We start from the raw sequence: 22,866 nt of genomic DNA on the forward strand, positions 1-22,866 counted from the left end.
TGTATGTTAATAGCACATCGAATATTGCTGTATATTGACTATCAATACATGTCTGTGTAGTAAAAGTATGAAAAAATGCATAAGAATTACATATAACAGGGGCGCCTGGGTGGCTCAGTCGTTAAGCGTCTGCCTTCGGCTGGGGTCGTGATCCCGGCGTTCTGGGATCGAGCCCCGCGTTGGGCTCGCTGCTCAGCGGGAAGCCTGCTTTTCCCTCTCCCACTCCCCCTGCTTGTGTTCCCTCTCTTGCTGTGTCTCTCTCTGTCAAATAAATAAAATCTTAAAAAAAAAAAGAATTAAATATAATAACATGGGTAAAGCTCACCTCTGGGGAAGAGAGAAAGGACAACAGATTGGGCGTGGTAGAGGTGAAACACAGCTAAAAATGTCTAGATTTCCATTTATATAATGTGGTGTTTTCCTTTATGGTCAAATTAGTTCATAATTAAAAACCTAAAAAGAGACAAGTGACCCAGCCATGTGCTTGTGAGTTAAGAATATTTATATGTGCATCCCAAATCCTTATACTTTCGTTCATTCACGTATTAAAAAATGACTTTCAGTCCTGATCGGGTGACATGACTTTGGAAGCAGAGCTCATTTATTTGTGTTTGTATGTAGCTGGCCATTCTGTGTCATTGTCACAGAAAAAAAGTCCACGCTCAGAAAAATCCTTACAGGGACGTAATAACATCAATTAATGAAGTTATGGGTGCCAAGTGACAAAATCCACATGTTTTTGGATAACCAAATATATTTGGAAGTCTAGCTTCATTGCATCCTTTGATTTTAAAGAAATAATATGAACAGCAATATGATGTCACTGAGAAAACTCTTGCATTCATGTCAACAAGGAAACTGGTCTTGGGTTTAAGACTAGAGGGCTGCCCAGCACAGCTTGGAAGGATCATGAGCCCAGCACCGCTAGTGGCTTACCCTCGTGCACGCCACTGAGGGTCGCTTTGCTGGTCCACGGTTGAGTGTTCATTTTGTGGCTTGTATCTTGTGCTTCTTTTCTTTTCTTTTCTTTTCTTTTCTTTTCTTTTCTTTTCTTTTCTTTTCTTTTCTTTTCTTTTTTCTTTTCTTCCCCCTTCCTCCCTTCCTCCCTCCCTCCCTTCCTTCCTTCCTTTCTTTTTAAGATTTCATTAGTTTATTTTAGAGCGAAAGAGAGCACGAACAGGGGGAGGGGCAGAGGAAGAGGGAGAGAGAGAATCTCAAGCAGATTCTGCACCGAGCGAGGAGCCTGATGTGGGACTCGATCCCACAACCCTAAGATCATAACCTGGGCTGAAACCAAGAGCAAGACACTCAACTGACTGAGCCACCGAAGTGCCCCTGCTGTGCTCCTTTTCAAAATCCCTCTGTCTGTGGGAGGCCTCACCCAACAGCAGCCAGTGGACTTTTCTGGGGAACAATCTTTCTACTTATCGGGTGCCATTCAGAATCCCCTAAGTGGGTATTATAGTACCATCAGCCCATAGACAAAGGACATGTTTTAAGTCAATCTGTACTAAAGTCACACTCCGGACTTTAGGAAAACCCAGCCAGTAATTCTTGAGAGGTGTTGAAGCAAAAAGTTAGAAACTTAATTTTATTACTATGAATTAATGAGCCAAGGACGCGGAGTGACCTGATTTCCATGTGTCCAGTCATCCCACCATCTTAACCCCATGTTCTCCTTCCTCCAGGGCTCCGGCTGTCCTCCTTCACCTGCCTCATTGCACATTCACAGATCCTGGGGGCTCCTCGGCGGGGGACAGAAGCTGCCTCAGGTATAGATCAGCATGGCTCACTCCCTGGGGGTCTTTCAGTCTTTGGGGGAAAGAGATGGGCATTTAGAGCTTACTGTTCAGTATGGTACCTACAAGCCACATATGGCGACTTACGTTTAAGTGAATTAAAATTACATTTAATTCAAAACTTGGGTCCTCAGTCGCACCAGATGCATTTCGCACGTGGAATAGCCACGTGTAGCCAGGGGCTGTTGCATCGGACAGCACAGCCGTAGGGCACGTCCATCATCGCGGGCAGTCGTACTGGACAGCGCCACTCCAGGAATGGCTGTGTCCCGGGGGGGATGAGGGTTTTGACTCCGGTTTTAGTAACACGATACGAATAACTACGACCTGTGCTAAGAACAATCATTGCAAATGTATGGTGTTGAGAATAAGAACCACCATCCCAGAAGAATACCTACTGGTTATGTAATATTAAGCTATTTTAAAAACAATTTTATTGAGATATAATTTATATAGCATGAAATTCCCCCAATATAAGTGTGTGATTTGATGACATTTAATGAATTTGCAGAATGATGTAGACTTCACTACAATAAGTTTTAGAACATTCATCACCAAAAAAGTTCCCATGTGCTCTCCTGGCTCCTGCCATAGATAGCTATTGATTTTTCTAGAAATTTTCCATAAATGGGACAATAGACAGTCTCCTGTATCTGGCTTTTTTCATACCTTAGCAGTGCATCCATTTACCGCATGGATCTGTCACTCGTTTCCTCCTTTTTTAATTGTTGAATAGAATTTCAGTGTATGGAGGCATCACTTCATAATATTATGTTATTATAATATTATTATTATCAACAACTTGTTAATCAATGTCATTTATCCAACATTTAAAATAGACTAGATTTGTTCATTGATGGTTCATTTGCGAACCCGCAAACTATGTTTTTCCATACCTTTAAAAAATATATGTATCTAAATGCCATGTGCATAGATATTTTTAAAATACAATAGTGAACAATTTGCACCTTTTGCTAATGCCTCTTTTTACTTTCTTTGGCATAAAGAATGAACCAGTGAACCTCTGTATCCTATGGAAAGACGCATAAATGTCACCTGATAAAGGTTCTTAGAGGTAATGGTAATTCATGTTAAATCACAAAGAAGCAGTCTTTTAAATAGAAAAAATTGATTGATGTACATTGATTAACATTGGCTAACTGATGCTTTCATGCCATCCATCTGACATTTAAAATTTGCCAGAAATTCCAGCAAACCCTTTATGTTTCGTGCCTCCCTGGATTCACACAGCCCTTTTCATGGGGTATTTTGATCCCCATTAGATAAGGGAGGGAATGAAGGGTCCAAATCACAGGGGTCTCGTGAGCTGTCTCAGCCCAGACTGGTGATAAACAGTAGCCATGGGGAGTTGGAACCCAGCTACTCTGGAGTACGGAGCACATATTTCTTTGTTGGATTATTGAGATATAATTGGCATGTAACGTTGTATGGGGCTAAGGGTACCGCGTGTCGATTTGGCACATCTATATGTTGCAACATGACCGCCACCGTAGTGTCAGCAAACACCTCTATCCTGCCGCATCATTACCATTTTTTTTTTTTTGCAATGAAAACAATTAAGGTCTAGTCTCTTAGCAACTCTGAGGTGTGTGATCCAGCGTCGTGAACGACAATCACGGTGCTGTGCGTTACGTCCCTACGATTTACTTATCTACTTGTTGCAAGTCTGTGTCCTTTGACCAACATCTCTCCAGTTCTCCCACCCCTGGCAACCACCATTCTCCTCTCTCGCTTTATGAGTTTGGTCAAAGCACGTGTTTTTAAACACCATATTAATTGGCCTCTTGTTGTGTGAGCTGGGGGTATCCAAGTGACTAGAGTATGGGCTAAACCAGGGGGCAGACGGGGTCACCTGTGGTCTTAAGTGACCTCGTGGGGAGAACTCACCGAGACAGATATCCTATCCAGGTTGGATAAATCTGCATGTGAGTGAAAGGGGAAAAAAAAATCAGGTCTCAGATTGCGGGAAGGAGACTTATTCTTTCCATCCCACAATTCCCTTGTGGTTTCTTCCCTTACCACTCACCTGTAGCCTCCTGCTTGGGAAATTCAGAATGGCTGGTTCTGAGAGACAGAGACACATTAAAGTATGGGATCTGAAGACTGAGGGAGAGGAGAAGGCTTTGGAGAGAAGAGGCGTGGGAATTACAGATGTGCGAACAGGGTCTCTGAAGAAGGGAGGGGCACGAGATATGTCAAGTATACCTACCTCCTGGTGGATTCTTCATGTGATGAGCCTACAAAACAAAAAAATACAGGGAGGAATTGGTATAACGAGAAGATCCTTCAATTCATTCCCCTTCCCCAGCGTTTAAAACCGGTGCTTCCCTGGGGCGCCTGAGTGGCTCAGTCGGTTAAGCGTCCGACTCTTGATCTCAACTCAGGTCTTGATCTCAGGGTCTTGAGTTCAAGCCCTGCGTTGGGCTCCATGCTTACTGATGAAACAAGCCAACAAACCAGCGCTTCCCTGAACTCACCGTGCTGGGCGCATCTGTTGATGAAGACGACAGAGAGGAAGAGGATCGAAATGGAGAGGCAGCTGAAGGTGGCAGCAAAGATTAATCCATTGGCTGGTGGGAGGGGAGCAGGTCGGAGAATCAGTTTGGCTCCTGAGACACCCTGATCGAGCTGAGCCCAACAGGTGTGAGCAGCCAGACAACTTGGCTCCCAAAACTAGCAGCTGCCACTTCTGACCTGGAACTTGCAGTGACTATGGGAATTTCCTTAATCTGTCTGACCTTCTGTTTCCCTGTTCAAAGTGAGGGTAAGAACAGTAGCTGCTGGCCTGGATGGCAGGGGGTTAACTGGGTGGGCGCTTGCAGAGAGGGCCTCGCACAGGGGAAATCCCCAATAAACCTTTCAGCCATACCAATAATTCTGATTATTTATCATGAGCCTCTCTGTGCTAGATGCTTCATGCGTGTTCTTCTCATCTTGACAAGAAGCACATGAGATGCTGGGAATGTACGTTGGTGCAGACACTCTGGAAAACAGTGTGGAGCTTCCTCAAGACGTTAAAAATAGAGCTACCTACCCTGCGGCCCAGAAATTGCACTACTGGGTATTTACCCCAAAGATACAGATGTAGTGAAAAGAAGGGCCACATGCGCCCCAATGTTCATAGCAGCAATGCCCACGATGGCCAAACAGTGGAAAGAGCCCGGATGCCCATCCACAGATGACTGGATAAAGAAGATGTGGTTCATATATACAATGGAATATCACTCAGCCATCAAAAGAAATGAAGTCTTGCCATTTGCAATGACGCGGATGGAACTGGAGGGTATTATGCTAAGTGAAATAAGTCAGAGAAAGACAATTTTCATATGGCCTCCCTGATATGTGGAGTTTAAGAAACAAAACGGAGGGGGCGCCTGGGTGGCACAGCGGTTGAGCGTCTGCCTTCAGCTCAGGGCGTGATCCCAGCGATCTGGGATCGAGCCCCACATCAGGCTCCTCCGCTGGGAGCCTGCTTCTTCCTCTCCCGCTCCCCCTGCTTGTGTTCTCTCTCTTGCTGGCTGTCTCTGTCAAATGGATAAATAAAATCTTAAAAAAAAAAAAAAAAAGAAACAAAACGGAGGAGCATAGGGGAAGAGAGGAAAAAATGAAACAAGAAGACACCAGAGAAGGAGACAAACCATAAGAGACTCTTAATCATAGAAAAACAAACTGAGCGTTGCTGGAGGAGAGGGGAGGAGGCGTGGGGTGACTGGGTGATGGGCATGAAGGGGGCACGTGATGTAATGAACACCGGGTGTTATGTAAGACCGATGAGTCACTGACCTCCACGTCTGAAACTGGTAATACATTGTATGTTAATTAATTGAATTTAAATAAAATAACATTAAATTTTAAAAAAAGCACACAAGATAGCTTTATGTTCCCATTTCATTCCAACGTGAACCAAGTATCCAGAAGTTAAGGGAACTGCTCAAAGTCACACAGCCGGGATGGGCTTCACATCCTGGTACGTGTAACCTTTTCGGCCGGTCGGCCACAGGTCCGGGCAGCTCCGTGCTGGCCTCTGGGTGTGGAAACCCCAGAGAAGTGACCTCACGATCTGGGGAGATGCACGTTTACCCAAATAACTGTGATGCTGCCGAGGGAACAGTAAGTCCCATCCGAGATGAACGAAAATCCAAACTCTCTCCCAGTTCAAGAGTAGTTTAAATGGTATATATACTGGAATATTATTCGGCCATAAAAAAGTAGAAAATCCTGCCATCCGCGACAGCACAGATGAGCCTGGAGGGCGTTATGCTAAGTGGGGTGAGCCAAAGGCAAGTACCACGTGATTACATTGCACTTACACACGGAATCTAAAACAAAATAAAAAAAAAATTGAACTCGTAGAAGCAGAGTGGAGTGGTGGTGGCCAGGGGCCGAGGGCAGGGGGAGGTGGGGAGAGGCTGGTAAAAGGCTACCGGCTTCCAGTGAAGAGATGAATGATGTCTGGAGATCCAGTGCACAGCATGGTGATAATGCTTGACAACCACAACTGAAATTCGCCAAGAGTCGGTCTTACACATTCTCATAAAACCAAAGGTAAACCCGCGAGGGGAGCGCGCGTTCATTAACTGGATCCTTCCACGGCGTGCACATGTATCAAACCAACACAGTGTACGCTTCCGTCAATTATAGCTCAAGCAGACGGGGTGAGAAGGAGAGGCGCGGGGTGAGAGCACCGAGCTTGCGGGGCTGCGTGGTGATGGAAAGCGCTGGCTTCAGAGCACAGAGCCTAGAATCTGACTCATTGTGTAGGATAATGAGATTGCAGTGGTAATGATTATTTTCTCCCCCGATATCCCACCCACACCTGTCTCCCTCTGTAACAAATGATGCCAGCGCGCCTCCACCCCTGCTCCCCCAGATCCCTTTGCCATTTTTATGCACTCAGATCATGGTTTCTTTCACTCCGCAACGTGAACATTTGCATCTCTTTGGCGGGGGACTGCCAGGAAGGACCCCAAAAGCCTCAGGATCTACGTATCGCAGGGACTCTTCTTCACCGCGACTGCCATTTGTGGGAGCATGGATGCCCTAGCCCGGCACTGAGCCAAAGACACCGCGGAGGGATGCGCACATGCCACTCTTGCTCCGTCCTTTTCTTCTCAGCCCTCCTTCCCCTGCACCCCTACAATGTCCCTTTCACATTAGTACTTATTGGAGTCTTCTGGAAGCACTGAATCCAAGAGACCCTGAAAAGCAGCAAACTATCAGCGCATCTCCAGGGACATAAGAAAGCAGGGTGGGAGCAGCTGTTCCCAGACTAGGGGCCCCCGCAAGGCCCTGCCTTACCCTTCATCTCGCTGGTGGCTTCTCTCACACAGCAACTCACTAGAAATGAGAAGTAAGCTATCACAGGACTTTCCCCTTCATACGTCGCCACAGCCTGCTGATCTGAGTTCACCCCGAGATGTCCCCATTTCCTGGCCAAATTTCACATCGGTCTTTGCAAACTGCCAGAATAGATTACAAAGAGTCTCTGGTGTCAGTGTGAAGGAATCACACGGAGCAGTGGGATACAGCTTGCCAGGGGGTCAATGAGGTCATAGGCCACAGAGAGGAAGCCTGGCCTCGTGTGCCCATACACATCTGTGTATACGGCTGGGGGCATCACGTCTGCGCTTAAAGACTTTATTCTGTTTAGAATTGCTATAAATAATATAAATATATTTCAAATATAAATTTGAACTCAGAAAGTACATCTCAAGAAATGATCTACACGCCCACTAGGATGTCTATAATAAAATAAAAGGAAAATAAGGGTTGGCAAGGATGTGGAGATATTGGAACCCACATGTATTACTGGTGGGAATGTAAATTGGTGTGGCCACATTGGAAAACAATCTGGCAGTTTCTCAAAAAGTTAAACATAGAGTTACCATATGTCCCAGCAAATCTACTCCTAGGTGGATATTCAAGAACATTGGAAGCAGGGACTCAAACAGGTGCTTGCCCACCAATGCTCAGAGCAGCATGAATTGCGATACCCGGAAGGTATGAACAACCCAAGTGTCCATCATGGGGATGGGAATGGGGAGAGATTGCTTATGGGGAAGGAGATTTCATTTGGGGGTGATGAGAATGTTCTGGAATTATAGAGTGGTGATGGTTGCACAACGTTGTGAACGTACCAAATGCCACTGGATTGTGTACTTTAAAAGGGTGGATTTATGGGATGTGAATTATGAATCCATAAAAAAGAAAGAAAATAAGTAATGCGAGAGCTAGAAGCATGAACGCTCCTCTTCCCCTCTCACCCATCACTAGACGCCTTATTTCCGATACTTCCATGATCCTTGACTCTATCAGATTTCAGATCTCTCCCAGAAAACAGTCCTGGGGTGAATTATATTCATAAAGCTGCAGTAGAAATCATTTCCCAAGTCTGCTAATACTGCATAAAAACATCTTCAAAGGCTAGTACTTAGGCGAGGACATTTTGGGAGATACCTTTAAAAAAACAAAACTGGTTATGCCAGCATAGACTCTAATGACAGCCTTGAACAATTTTGGCTCTTGGAGCAGATTACAGGGAGGTTATGAGTTGCAGAAATTAAGGATGAGTAAGCAACTAGATGCCAACTTACATTATATATTTGGCCATTAAAATCTGGATGAGCTCCTGTTTTTATCCAAAGATGCCAAAAGCTCGAAGTTTTACAAGCATCTCCGAGGATAGACTCTTAGTCAATTCCTCATGGAAAAGCAACATCAGAGACAAATAACTTCATATTCACCTGTTTTTGAGAACTTTAAAGCTTTAGCAAACCCTTGATCACACACGTTCCCAAAGCGCCTGGGCTCCATGGGTCCCCATCCCATTGCCCAAACCAGACACACAAGCTCATCCCCATTCTTCACAAAACTCCGCCATGGTTTTTCATTATGTGAAATAACAAATGACAACCTCTAGTCGTTTTACTCATCAGCTTTTCCTTAACCCATGAGGAACTTGGGGGTCATCTTCCCAGAAAGGCAGTCATTCTCCCAGTCACTGTGAGAAAGCAGGCGTCAAGAATCTTCTGTGCCTTTTAATCAAAAGGGACTGCCTGCCTCATAAGGTGGATATAATTTGGAAAAACACCTCCCAAATTATCTTACCATTTTTTACTTCAGTAGCTCCACGTCCATCGAGGTCATCTAGAAAACAGGATGCAGGGGGAAAAAGGTCACAATGATAGAGTGGAAACCTTGGGGACCTAGGTCCTCATATTCTGTTTATGGACTGTAAGCCCTCTTTGGGAAGCGGAGAATGTCTTTTCCACTCTTGGGATGCTCACTGAGTCCCCAAACCAGGGCCAGAACGTTAGATGGCTCTTTTTTTTTCTTTTTAAAGATTTTATTTATTTATTTATTTAGTTAGTTAGTTAGTTAGTTAGTTAGTTAGTTAGTTAAGGGGTGGGGAGAGGCAGAGGGAGAGAATCTCAAGAAGACTCCATGCTGAGCATAGAGCCTGACACGGGGCTCGATCTCATGGCCCTGAGATCATGACCTGAGCCGAAATCAAGAGTCAGATGCTCAACGACTGAGCCACCTAGGTGCCCCCGGATGGCTCATTTTCATACTCCTGGAGTTTGATATTATTTTTAATAACAAGAACATTTATAAATGATCCCACTAATTTCCCCCTTCCACTCCTCTTCTTTGCCAGTCTTCCCTGTCCCAGGAAGGAGCACCCCCATTTTGCAAATATTTTCTCCCATTTGGTAGGTTGTCTCCTCATCTTGCTGACTGTTTTTTCTGCTGTGCAGAAGCTTTTTGCTTGATGCCATCCCACTTATTTATTTTTGCACTTGTTTCTTGTGCTTTGTGTATCATATCCAAAAAAAAAAACTATTGCCAAGATCATGCAAAGGAGCTTTTCCCATTTTCTTCCAGGAGTTTTATGCCTTGGCATCCTACGTTTAAGTCTTTAATACATTTTGAGTTAATTTTTGTGAGTGGTGTAAGATGAGGGTCCGATTTCGTTCTTCTGCGTGTGGTTATCCAGTTTCCCAACATCATTTATCGAAGAGACTGTCCTCTCCCCACTGAGTATTTTTGGCTCCCCTGTCAAATATTAGTTGACTGTATATGTGAGGGTTTAATTCTGGGCTCTTGATTCTGTCCCATTGATCTGTGTGTCTGTTTTTATGCCAGTGCTGTACCGTTTGGATTACTATAGCTTTGTAATATAGTTTGAAATCACGATGTGTGATATGCCCAGCTTTGTTCTTCTTTCTCAGTATTGCTTTGGCTATTCAGGATCTAACAGTTTTTTGGTTGCATCTTTAGGATTTTCCATATATGAGATTATATCATCTGCAAATAAAGACAGTTTTACTTCTTCCTTTCCAGTTTGGGTGCCTTTTATTTCCTTGTCTTGCTTGATTGCTCTGGCTAGGACTTCTAGTACTATGTTGAATAGGAGTGGGAAGGGTGGACGTCCTTGTCGTGTTTCTGATCTCAGAGGAAAGATTTTGACCTTTCACCTTTGAGTATTAGGCTAGCTGTGGGCTTGTTGTGTATGTCCTGTTATGTTGAGATGCATTCCCTCTATACCTGATTTGTGGAGAGTTTTTAATCTTGAAAGGATGCTGTATTTTGTCAAATGCTTTTCCTTTTTTTTTTTTTAAAGATTTTATTTATTTATTCGACAGAGATAGAGACAGCCAGCGAGAGAGGGAACACAAGCAGGGGGAGTGGGAGAGGAAGAAGCAGGCTCCTAGCGGAAGAGCCTGATGTGGGGCTCGATCCCAGAACTCCGGGATCACGCCCTGAGCCGAAGGCAGACGCTTAACCGCTGTGCCACCCAGGCGCCCCTGTCAAATGCTTTTTCTGCATCTATTGAGATGATCATATGATTTTTGTCCTTCATTCATTAATGTGGTCTATGACATTTATTGTGTATGTTTTTGTTTTTTTTTTGTTTTGGTTTTTTTTTCATTTATTGTACATGTTGAACCATCCTTGCACCTCAAGGATAAATCCCACTTAACCATAGCATATGATCTTCTTAATGCACTGCCAGATTTGGTTGCTAATATTTTATTGCGAATTTTTGCATCTGTGTTTGTCAGGAATATTGCTCTGTAGGTTTTTCCTAGTGTTGCTATCTGGCTTTGGTATCAGGATAATGCTGGCCTCATGAAATGAGTGTAGGAATGTTCCCTCTTCTTCGGTTTTTTTTTAAGTAGGCTCCACATCCAACGTGGGGCTTGAACTCATGACCCTGAGATCAAGAGTCACATACTCTATCGACTGAGCCAGCCAGGCACCCCCACATCTTCATTTTTTAAAATAAGAGTTTGAGGAAGATTGGCATTATTTCTACTTTATTTTTTTTAAAGATTTTATTTATTTATTCGACAGAGATAGAGACAGCCAGCGAGAGAGGGAACACAAACAGGGGGAGTGGGAGAGGAAGAAGCAGGCTCATAGCGGAAGAGCCTGATGTGGGGCTCGATCCCATAACGCCGGGATCACGCCCTGAGCCGAAGGCAGATGCTTAACCGCTGTGCCACCCAGGCGCCCCTGGCATTATTTCTACTTTAAATGTCTGGTGGAAATCACCAGTGAAACCCCTGGGTTGTGGGCTTTTCTTCATTGGGACTTTTTGATTATTGAGGCAATCTCCTTAACTGTTATTCTTACCCATTTCTCTATTTACCACATATTTTATTTTCTGAATTTGACACTTTGATATCTTGGGACCTTGCTGACCCTGGAGAGATCCCCCCCCCAAGGCTATCCACTTCCCCAGGTGCACCTCTCAAGTGCAAACCAACCAATCCAGAGCTCATACTCCCAACCTCCTCCTCTATGGCTCTCATATCTGGGTCACCATTCCCTTGCCCTAATCACTCCAGGGCCAGATACCAGACAATCAGGGATAGCCTCTATACCCCAGAGCCAATCCTAAGCCTGTTCCTTCCCATAGAAACCACAGTAAAGGCGTTTGTCCTGTCTTATCCCTCCCTCTGCTTCCTGACTGACCCTGGTGCTTCTCTATGGGGTCCTGCATGGCATGGCTATACCCCTCTTCTTGGGAACGCAACAGACTATCTCTCTCTCTCTTTTTTAAAAAAGGTTTTATTTGAGAGAGAGAGCACAAGAGAGAGCACAAGCAGGGGGTGGGGCAGAGGGAGAGGGAGAAGGAGACTCCCTGCTGAGCAGGGAGCCTGACACGGGGCTGGATCCCAGGACCCCGGGATCATGATGCAAGCCAAAGGCAGACACTTAACTGACTGAGCCACCCAGGTGCCCCCAAACTATCTTTTTCTCAGTGACAATCATCTCTTCATCTTTGGCCGTACTCTACCTCAAATTTTCTACTAATACCTATATTCTTTTTAAAAAATATTTATTTATTTATTTGACAGAGAGAGAGAGAGTACAAGCAGGGGGAGTGGCAGGCAGAGGGAGAGGGGGAGGGAGAAGCGGGCTCCCCGCTGAACAGGAAGCCCAATGTGGGGCTCAATCCCAGGACCCTGGGACCATGGCGTGAGCTGAAGGCAGATGCCTAACCAACTGAGCCACCCAGGCTCCCCTAATACCTATATTCTAAAACACTCTCCCACATCCACCTCATTGATACACACTCAGAATCTCCGATGAGAGCCTGTCCCCACACTCATTTCCCATTTCCCCCATACTTTACGCTCAAGTGGTCACATCTGTCTGTTTCCTGGACTCTTCCTTCCCCAGCCAATTTTCATCACAGGAGAAGGGAGATGAGCCTCAAGAGCAAACCTGAAGCTGCCTTTCTCACCTTTTTTTTTTCTTTTTTAAGATTTTATTTATTTCTTTGACAGAGACAGCGAGAGAGGGAACACAAGCAAGGGGAGTGTCAGAGGGAGAAGCAGGCTTCCCGCCAAGCAGGGAGCCCGATGCGGGGCTCGATCCCAGAATGCTGGCTGGGATCATGACGTGAGCGGAAGACAGATGCTTAATGACTGAGCCACCCAGGAGCCCCTGCCTTTCTCACCTTTGACCTCCAGCTGGAGGTAGTCACTCTCCCCTGACCACTCCTGGGAGTCCATTGTCTTGTAGGCGCAAAAGTACATCCCAGCATCCTTCGGCTCCAGGTGAGTGAGGAGAAATTCAGCCTTGTGTCCTGTGGATCTCTGTTCCTGCCTGTACCCGGAGTCCTGCAGCTTCCCCAGCGTGAATGTCACATTCTGGAAGTGAGACTGGCACCTCAGGGTCACGTTACCTCTGTGTCCAACCACTAAGCTGGACAAGGCACTGAGGGAGGGTTTGGGAAGCGTCTCTGGAAAGAATCGAGAGTTAGTCTGACTCTTCTCATGATGACCACCAGTACCCTCCCAGAATTCAGAGGATTAAAGAGAAAATTTGGGTTGCAGGAACAGATAGAGTTTATGCAAGAAAACTCACCATTCTTTTTCTCATCTCCAAAGCCCAGGCTAAGCCCTGGAAGAGAAACCCTTATGAGACATGGATTATAGACTCATCTTTGAGTACATATCAGGCAGAGAATGCACGACTGATTTGTTCAAGATCCATCCTATTTCTTGAAGGTACGACCTTGGATTGATTTTTTTACCTTTTACTTATGTCTTGTTGTTTCTCATTCAGGAGCTATGTTTACGTACAAAATTCCAGCAACCTTTTCTGATTTACCACGTTGCTTTCCCGAGCAAGCTTTCTTTTACCATCTAGACATCATTGCATGTTTACCTGTATTTTCCTCTCCTGCTTTCTATGACTGCCCTTTCCCCCCTTTGCCACTTCAGTAACACACTGGTTATTTACTGTGGAGTGTGAGCAGAGGGTTTCCTCCCTGATTCAAACGGAGAGAAGTCGCTCTCTCTGATCAGGTTCTTTTCACAAGGAGTTCAAGACATCCGTGGTCCTAAAGCGTGCGGCTTCGATCTTCACACACGTCAGGCCCTACCTCTCCTGTGTTCTGTTCTGTGTGTTTCATCCTGGGATAGGAAGGTCATCCCTTAGATGGAAATAATGGGAAACCAGTCTTGGGTCTGTCAAGAGGTGAAGCTAGAATTTCTCTAGATGCAAGAGTATCAGGGCGTCTGGCCCTTGTTTAAACTCAGGGGTCAACTCACAACACGGACCCCCCAAGTTTCACCCAGAAGGAAGGAGGTGGGGGCCTGAGGGGGGCACTTTCAGTGACGGTGGCTGGGACTCGTAGGTAGGAAGTCATCCCCTGGGTGGTCAGGGGGTCCTAGGTCTCATGGTCCCTTTTTAGGCCTCTCCCCACAAACCTGCTTTTAGACTCATGTTGTCTCAGCTCCGGTATCAGCCAATATTCTGCTCAAACAGTGATTCTTTTTTTTTTTTTTTAAGTAAGCACACAGGTGATGTTAGTTCATTTTGCCTTACCATACTGGAGAATAGGGTATAAACGTGATGGAGAGGTTCTCTTTCTTTAACAAATAAAGCTGTATCTACTTGAGTTTCACAACATGATGATCTGTATAGACACATGTAGAATGATCGCCACAACCAAGCCAGTTAACACGTCCCTCAACTCAGAGACTTACCCTGTATGTGCGTGTGCGTGTCTGTGATGAGAACACAGAATTATTAACTACAGTCTCCACACTGTGCACTGGATTCCTCAGAACTTGTCCCTCTTTCCCAACAAGGGACCCCCGTGGACGTAGACAAGGAGGACTGGCCACACAGAGGGAACTGTCGTTGAGGGGAATACAGGATAACTTGCAAAACACATTTCTCCGGAAAGAAGTACAGTAAACACCCACCAGTTATCAAGTGTCTGTCATTTGGCTGACCCTTTACAGACAATGACCACTGACATGCTTGTATTCTTGTCTGCGTTGGCAGACAGCTGTCATCTACCCTGCGGCTCCCCGCTCCGAACAGTCTCCAGCCTTGTTAGGTGCTAGCACCTTCCCTGAGATAGGAAGGCATGGGGACACTGGAAACCACAGCTCCCTAAACACTAATGTGATACTGTGATTTACGATAAGAAACACACATTTGGTCCTTGTCCTGGTTCCTGGCACACGGCTGCTAAAACCCTTGGAATTTTCTTAACCATGCCTTTTTTAAGTCTATTTATTTATTTATTTTAGTAACCTGTACGCCCAACGTGGGGCTCGAACTCACGATCCCGAGATCAAGGGATCATGCTCTTGTAACTGGATCAACCAGACACCCACCCTTGGAATTTTCTAACCTGTTGAATGCAACGCAAGTGTCTTTCATTATGTTAATGAAGGGAGTTTTGGATTGCACCTAAGGATGAGGGCTGGTTGCCAGGGGCACCAACCATCTGATGACAAGGTTAGAACATTCGATTCTACCTCCTGGACCTCTGGGAAAGAGAGAGGGGTTGGAGATGGAATCAATCATCAATGGCCATGATTTAATCAAGTGTGCTTATGTAATGAAGCCTCTAAAAGGGTGGGTTCAGAGAGCTTCCGGGGTGATGAATAGGTGGAGGTGCAGGGAGAGTGGTGTGCCTGGAGAGGACGTGGAAGCTCTGCTTCCTCTCCCCATACCTGGCCCTCCACGTCTCTTCCATCGGGCTCTTCCTGAGTTATACCCTCTTATAATATACTGCTAATCTATTAAGTTAAATATTTCTGTGAGTTCTGTGAGGCTCTCTAACAAATTAATGGAACCCAAAGAGGGGGTCATGGGAACTGCTGATATACAGTCCGTTGATCAGGTGACAACCCAGATGTACCGTTGGCATCTAAATTGGGGAGGCGACAGTCTTGGGGGCACTGAGCCCTTGCCTACAGGATCTGACGCCAACTCCAGGTAGATAGTGTCAGAAGTGAGGTAAGTTGCAGGACACCCAGCTGGCGTTCAAGAGCCGCTTGGTGGTGTCCGGGCCCCACCCTCACACTTCGGAACTGGGCGCCAGAACTGGATCCCTAGGTTACTGTTAAATCACAATTTAACTCATCTTTTGAACTTGTCATCTGGAAAGCTTAAACATTTTATGTAAAACCTTATTGAGATTATGTTATATAAAATATCCTATTCTATTTTAGAAAGAAACGTAGCAGTGATACATCATGGATGGACCTCAAGAACATCATTCCAAGAGAAAGAAGCCGGACAAGAAAGGTCACATGTATGGCTCCATTTACATGGTGTACCCAGAATAGTGCATCTGCAGAGACGGAAAGTAGGTGGGTGGCTTCCCCTCCCAGGGAAGGGGGACGGCGAGTGACTGCTTTGTGGGCACAGCGTTTCCTTTACGGTGATGAAAACATTTGTAGTGGTTACACAACATTGTGGATGTCTAAAATGCCACTTGATTGTCTCCTTTAAAGTGGTTACTCTTATGTGAACTGTATCACAATACGTTTTTTAAATTTTACGTAAGCTGGATACATGTACCCTCTGTACTAAAGATGTGTAAAGATTCACATATCAGAAGCGTGCCCGAAATAGGATGAAGTGGAAATGACTAGTTGTGTGAGTTTAGGCAAGCAGACTGAGTTAAGTGCAACGGTGGCTCTGGCCTCCAGAGCAGCCTGACCCAGGGATTCAGTGCTGTTGGGGTCTTTTCTCTCAGCTGCCAGGTACCATTCCCTCCGAATATATTCAGGACAGGACCAGGAGCCTGGAAGCAGGGCTGTAGGCAGCTACACTCTAGCATCTTTGGAAGCTCACACTCAGACCAGAATTTATCTGCATCCCAATGCCAGTTTGAGAAACTTCCTGAGAGAACTGGACAGGCTTGCTTTTCATCATGGACCCATCCCTGGAATAATGAGTATTTGTGTTCCCCAGAAGGGTACGTTCCAAGTCCTCAACCCCAGAACCTGTGAATGTGAAGTTATTTGGAAATAGCATTACTTGGGAGTAGGCTGGTGCCATAATTCAGTATGACTGGCATGCCCGTAAGAAGAGGTGGAGAGGTGTAGACAGATGCAGAGGGAAGCTGGCCACCCGAAGCCATGAGGCATTGCAGCAAAGCCTCTGCAAATAAGGAACCCAGGGACCGCCTGCCATCCCCAGAAGCGAGGAGAGCCTGGGACAGATTCTCCCTTGGGGCCTCAGAGCCCTCAGAAGGAACCAACTGTGCTGGCACCTTGATCGTGGGCTTCTGGCCTCCAGAACTGGGAGAGAATAGATTTCCGTTGTTGAAGCCACGTGGCGTGTGGCACTTTGTCATGGCAGCCCCGGGAAATGAATACGGGCAGGACGAGGTCAGTCTCTTGACTGCCCAACTGATTCTCCCGTGCAGCTGGAGCTTTGCGGTATAGTGACTGACAGCCACCCCTAGAGCTCAAAAGTCTGGGTGGGAGCAGCATTACCCCAAAGGAAGGGCTGCATTCCAGAAGAAGGAAGAAGGAACTGGGGCAGATGACAAGTCCTGATTTCCTCTACACGCACCTCTCAGCCCCACCTCACGAAAGAGGAACTGGGGCTTGGTCAGTGGGGCTGCTGGTGCACAGTCGAGAGCTCCTATGAGACCAAGCCAAAGTCATAATCCTGGGTCTTCCTTTTTACAGGCTGAGGTCCCTTTGATGACATCATGTTCAAGTTGAGGACAGTTAAAATCAGTAGAGCATAGAGCTGATCAGAAAATTTTCTTTTCATCCATTGTCTCCAGACATAGCCATTCTCTGTAATCTTGGTCTGTACCCAAACCCACAACTCCACAGCCTACGTATCTCGCCCTCCTCTATGCCCACAAACATTTATGGCAAGACCGGTATGTGGATTAATCAGGTTTGGAGACCTCATGGGAGCTCTGCATTTCTCAGCCGAGTAAACGAGGGTGTCACCCCACATCTCTGAACCTCACCTCCCTGTGTCCTGTGTGCGAGCACCAGAACAGAGGCGTGTCATACCACAGCCCACGAAACTCTGACAGGTAGCATGTGTCCAGTACAGAGAAGACATCATTTCACATCAACCCCCGCTTCACCGTGAATTTTCTCATCCACCCAAACCCATCTGTCCCAGTCCTGGAGACTTACCAAGGCAAAGCAGGGACAGGAATTCTGTGAGCATCGTGTCCCTTCCACCCAGACCAAGATCCCGTCTTCAGTTTTACAATTCAAAGGAAGAAGGGGGACTGGGCCATCTCAGGTCCCTCCTGCTCACTTTGTCCCCAGGTTGTGTTGGTAGAGGTTTTACTCTGACACTTTTGTTCTCCAATGCCTGGTGTACAGTTGCCTTATCACAACCAAGCCAGGAAACCATCAATGACAACATCTCCCTCATAAATCCGGGGAGTGTGTCTCTAGCTCCACCCGCCCTGAGATCTGTCCTATCTCATCTGAAGTCCTGACCAAGACATTTTCTTTAAAAAAATAATAATTGTTTTGGAAAATGTTTTATTAGAGTTGCAAAAAAAAAATAGTAGAGTTCCCATGTACCCATCAACCAGCTCTCCTGATGGTAATAGTACTGCGGTACACTATGAAAACCAGAAAGTTCGCATGGGCACAATACGATGGCCAGGCAAGCACATGGTAACATCTAAAACATCCTGTGGGTGTCTCTGGCAAAAGCTGGGCACCCACTGCTCCTGAGAGCAGGGTGGCCAACAAGAAAACAGAAATGGATGTCTGTCTTTGAGGCTAAGCAACTTGTCTTTTGGTAAACCTTGACAAATTGGTCACACTACATCAGATTTTTGCTGTGCATTCTTCTACAGAAGAGAAAGTAATCAAGGGAAATTGGAAAACTTCCATTCAATTTTTTTCCCAAATGGGAAGAGTATAATCCCATTTTCCAGGAACAAAGGAGGAAATATTGGTGAATTAAGGGAGCAAATTACTATCTAGTAGTACAACACTCATCTTTCCTTCCCAGCTTCTCATTTCTTCCCAAGTCCGTTAAGAACTCTTGTTGATTAATGATTGCCTCACATAACTGAACACTAGAGTTGTGATGGGTTCAAGCATGGGTAGATGCAAATATTCAAATAATGGTACTGGGAATCTGTCTTTTTCCATGTCTAGGTGCCACTTTCTACTGTGTAGACTTAACTCTCAGATTGGTTCTTTTCATATGCTGGGAAGATATCCACCAGCATCTCCAGGCAGAAATAGTGTGCTAGCACTAACACTTGCAACAAAACTCATAAGGCAGACTCAGCATTGCTTGCATGTCCATTTCTAAATTGATCAATGTAGCCAGGGTGATGGATTGCACTAATTGGCCTTTCTGGGACACGTGAGCACACCTGCAGGTAGAAAGCTGGATTAGTCTCATTTAACCACCAAGAGTAAGTGACAGGTGGCTAGTGTCCCAGTCAAGATAGTCATACCAGGATATACTGCATGTGAATAGCTGGACATGCAAGAAGTCAATATTGTACACTGTGTGCTTTCATCTGCCCATGTAGGCTGTGCCCAGGCACATCGAGTCCTGATTTTTATTAAGATTTGAAATCACCAAGGTTCAACACTAGCTAGTAATAGGAATGTGTGTGTGAATGCACACGTGCACACATGCCCTCCCCATCTCCCAGACCCATTCATTTCTGGTCCAGCTCTTTCTGCATTTAGATGGGGCGACTTGGCTCTAGTTCACATGTCCTTCATCTTCCCCCTGAGAACAACATGCTAGCTTTCACATGTTCTTCTCGTGGAAATGGAAGATGCACAGGGGCTAAGTCAAAATATGCCGTGCCCCTGAAGACCTGGGCTGGAGTTAAAATATTGCCATTTGCACCTTATCCTGTTGACCAAAGAAAATAACACAGTTGAATCCATAGTCAAGGGGTTACTAATGCGTTGTACTACTAGAGAGTAATTTGCTCCCTTAATTCACCAATATTTCCTCCTTTGTTCCTGGAAAATGGGATTATACTCTTCCCATTTGGGAAAAAAATTGAATGGAAGCTTTCCAAGTTCCCTTGATTACTTTCTCTTCTGTAAAAGAAAGCACAGCAAAAATCTGATGTTTGTGACCCATTTGTCAAGGTTTACTAAAAGACAAGTTGCTTAGCCTCAAGGACAAACATCCATTTCTGTTTTCTTGTTGACTTCTTGGCCACAGTTATTCATATCCATCCCATGTACAAAATATGCTCACTCCCATCCCAGGACATGCTCCCCCGGATTTCCATCCAATCATAGCATCAGGCTTTAAATCCAGGATCTAGTGATCATTATCAAATCTATAGGTGGCTCTGCTGGATCCAGGACTCATGAACTAAAAACACAAAATAGATGGCCCATACATCTGCCATATGATGACAAAGCAGAAGTGGGGTAACCACAGGACTCTCACTTGAAGAAGCTTCCTCCTTATGTTTGTAGGTGACACGAAGCAGTCACTGGTTTGCAGCAACTTCAGAAATCACTCTGGGAAAGTGCTGCTAAATGCCACAATTCTGGAAGTGGAAATGTTCCTTCATAAAGTTTCAGTTCTGTTCTCTATGAGGAGCTCCTCAGCCCACTCTCCTGTGAGGTCTTGGTTCCTCCCTCTGAGATGTCTTTGTTTTATCAATCTTCCTGTCCACTTCTGAAGACGATCTTGGAGAATATGGCCCTCTTGATGGATGGCCCAGTTTTTCTCAGCTTGCTTTCTGCACATTGAAGGTTGAGCCTTCAAGTCTTTGTATAATTTCTTTAAGCTTGTGATGGCAGCCATTTTGCCAGCGTAGCTCTCAAAACCGTTGTGGCTTTCGGGGCACCTGGGTGGCTCAGTTGGTTAAGCCTTAGACTCTTGATTTTGGCTCAGGTCTTGATCTCAGGGTTTCTGGAGCAGAATTCAGTGATCACTTACATACAACACCCAGTGCTCATCACAACAAGTGCCCTCCTTAATCCCCATCACCCATCTAGCCCATCCCCCACCACCTCCCTCCATCAACCCTCAGTTTGTTCTCTCTCATTAAGAGTCTCTTATGGTTTCTTTCCCTCTCTCCTTTTTTTCTTTTCCTCCTTCCCATATGTTCATATGTTTTGTTTTCTAAATTCCGCATGTGGGTGAGATCATATGGTATCTGCCTTTCTCTGACTGACTTATTTTGCTTACCACAATACACTCTAGCTCTATCCATTGCAAATGGCAAGAATTCATTCTTTTTGATGGCTGAGTAATATTCCATTGTATATATACACTACATCTTCTTTATCCATTCATGAGTCGATGGACATTTGGGATCTCTCCATAGTCCAGCTATTGTGGACATTGCTGCTATAAATATCGGGCTATGTGTGCCCCTTCACATCTGTATTTTTTTAAAGATTTTATTTATTTATTTGACAGAGAGAGAGATAGTGAGAGAGGGAACACAAGCAGGAGGAGTGGGAGAGGGAGAAGCAGGCTTCCCGCTGAGCAGGGAGCCTGATGCAGGGCTCGATCCCACGACCCTGAGATCATGACCTGAGCCGAAGGCAGATGCTTAACAACTGAGCCACCCAGGCGCCCCTCAAATCTGTATTTTTGTATCCTTTGTGTAAATACCTAGTAGTGCAATTGCTGGATCATAGGGTAGTTCTATTTTTAATTTTATTTTAGATTTTATTTATTTATTAGAGAGAGAGAGAGCACACGCGCGCATGAGTGGGGGGAGGGCAAAGGGAGAGGGAGAAGCAGTCTCCCTGCTGAGAAGGGAGCCCGATGTGGGGCTCAATGCCAGGACCCTGAGATCATGACCTGAGCCAAAGGCAGACACTTAATCGAATGAGACACCCAGGCACCCCTATTTTTAACTTTTTGAGGAACCTCCAAACTGTTCTCCAGAGTGGCTGCACCAGTTTACATTCCTAACAGTGGAAGAGGGTGCCCCTTTCTCCACATCTTTGCCAATACCTGTTGTTTCTTGTATTGTTAATTTTAGCCATTCTGACAGGTGTGAGGCGGTCTCTTATCCTGGTTTTGATTGATATTTCCCTGATGATGAATGATGCTGAGCATCTTTTCACGTGCCTGCTGGCCATCTGTAGGTCTTCTTTGGGAAAATGTCTATTCATACCTTCTGCCCATTTCTTATCTGGATTATTTGTTTTTTGGGTGTTGAGTTTGGGGAGTTCTTTATAGATGTTGGATACTAACCCTTTATCAGATATGTCATTTGCAAATATCTTCTCCCGTTCTGTAGGCTGCCTTTTAGTTTTGTTGACTGTTTCCTTCACTGTGCAGAAGGTGTTTATCTTGATGAGTTCCCAATAGTTTATTTTTGCTCTTATTTCCCTTGACTCTGGCAACATGTCTAATAAGAAGTTGCTGTAGCCAAGGTCAAAGAGGTTGCTGCCTGCCTTCTCCTCTAGGATTTTGATAGTTTTCTGTCATACATTTAGGTCTTTCATCCATTTGGAGTCTACTTTTGTGTACAGTGTAAGAAAGTGGTCCAGTTTCATTCTTCTGCATATTACTTTCCAGTTTTCCCAACACCATTTGTTGAAGAGACTGTCTTTTTTTCCATTGGATATTCTCTCCTGCTTTGTCAAAGATTAGTTGACCATGAAGTTGAGGGTCCATTTCTGGGCTCTCTATTCTGTTCCGTTGATCAATGTGTCTGTTTTTGTGCTAGTACCAGACTGTCTTGATGATTATGGCTTTGTAATACAGCTTGAAGTCTGGAATTTGATGTCTCCAGTTTTGTTTTTCTTCTTCAGAATTGCTTTGGCTCTTCAGGGTCTTTTGTGGTTCCATACAAATTTTAGGATTGTTTGTTCTAGCTCTGTGAAAAATGCTGGTGGTATTTTGATAGGGATTGCATTATAAGCGAAGATTCCTTTGGATAGCATAGACATTTTAACGGTGTATCTTCTTCCAATCCCTGAGCATGGAATGTTTTTCCATTTCTCTGTGTCCTCTTCCATTCCTTTCATTTCAGTAGGTTTATTACTAGGTATCTTATTGTTTGGGGCGCAATTGCAGATGGGATCCGTTCCTTGATTTCTTTTTCTGCTGCTTCGTTGTAGGTGTATAGAAATGCAACAGATTTCTGCACATTGATTTTATATCCTGGGACTTCGCTGAATTCATGGATCAGTCTTAGCAAGTTTTTGGCAGGGTCTTTGGGTTTTCTGCAAAGAGTATCATGTCACCTGTAAATAGTGAAAGTTTGACTTCTTCCCTGTCAATTTGGATGCCTTTCCTTTCATTTTATGATCTGATT

General features: G+C 45.1%; 2 protein-coding genes across 11 annotated transcripts in view; one reads left to right on the forward strand and one right to left on the reverse strand.

Annotated features, from left to right (window-relative positions):
- Window positions 1–1,672: 1,672 nt before the first annotated feature.
- On the reverse strand, window positions 1,673–18,133 carry LOC123786992 (V-set and transmembrane domain-containing protein 1-like). Of its 3 annotated transcripts, none has more exons than XM_045789402.2 (9): window positions 17,759–18,133; window positions 13,203–13,238; window positions 12,793–12,985; window positions 8,928–8,966; window positions 4,298–4,390; window positions 4,030–4,057; window positions 3,847–3,884; window positions 3,708–3,739; window positions 1,673–1,812 (listed from the first exon to the last, which is right to left on the reverse strand). In XM_045789402.2, the coding sequence occupies exons 2-9, from the start codon at window positions 13,215–13,217 to the stop codon at window positions 1,780–1,782; spliced, it is 471 nt and encodes a 156-aa protein (XP_045645358.2). In that variant the 5' UTR covers window positions 13,218–13,238; window positions 17,759–18,133; the 3' UTR covers window positions 1,673–1,779. The 3 variants fall into 3 exon arrangements, with proteins under 3 accessions (XP_045645358.2, XP_045645354.2, XP_045645357.2); XM_045789398.2 differs by having other exon boundaries at window positions 12,793–13,077; window positions 17,759–18,123; XM_045789401.2 differs by lacking the exon at window positions 4,298–4,390 and having other exon boundaries at window positions 12,793–13,077; window positions 17,759–18,125.
- The window catches only part of LOC123786990 (T-cell-interacting, activating receptor on myeloid cells protein 1-like), a 52,851-nt gene continuing 44,222 nt past the window's right edge, over window positions 14,238–22,866 (forward strand). For 7 of the 8 annotated variants that reach the window (XR_015728143.1, XR_015728142.1, XM_087871009.1 and 4 more), the window contains exon 1: window positions 14,238–15,955. Coding sequence is in view for 5 of the 8 variants with exons in the window: in XM_087871009.1 (XP_087727135.1) it covers window positions 15,784–15,955 (172 nt within the window). In the remaining 3 variants the exon portion in view is untranslated. The remainder of the gene's footprint in view (window positions 15,956–22,866) is intronic. The other variant, XM_087871014.1, reaches the window with a different exon arrangement.

This window comes from Ursus americanus, chromosome 21, assembly GCF_024610735.1.
Source record: "Ursus americanus isolate L20-20 chromosome 21, mUrsAme1.1.p, whole genome shotgun sequence".
Classification (NCBI taxonomy): Eukaryota; Metazoa; Chordata; class Mammalia; order Carnivora; family Ursidae; genus Ursus; species Ursus americanus.

What these genes read in the sequence shown, in the direction of transcription:
- LOC123786992 (XM_045789398.2), bottom strand. Translation starts at nt 17,792, where the DNA reads ATGCTCACAGAATTCCTGTCCCTGCTTTGCCTTG. An exon ending in CCTGTCCCTGCTTTGCCTTG is followed by an intron (nt 13,239 to 17,758) that starts GTAAGTCTCCAG and finishes TTTCTCTTCCAG; the next exon opens with GGCTTAGCCTGGGCTTTGGA. An exon ending in CCTCCAGCTGGAGGTCAAAG is followed by an intron (nt 8,967 to 12,792) that starts GTGAGAAAGGCA and finishes CCTGTTTTCTAG; the next exon opens with ATGACCTCGATGGACGTGGA.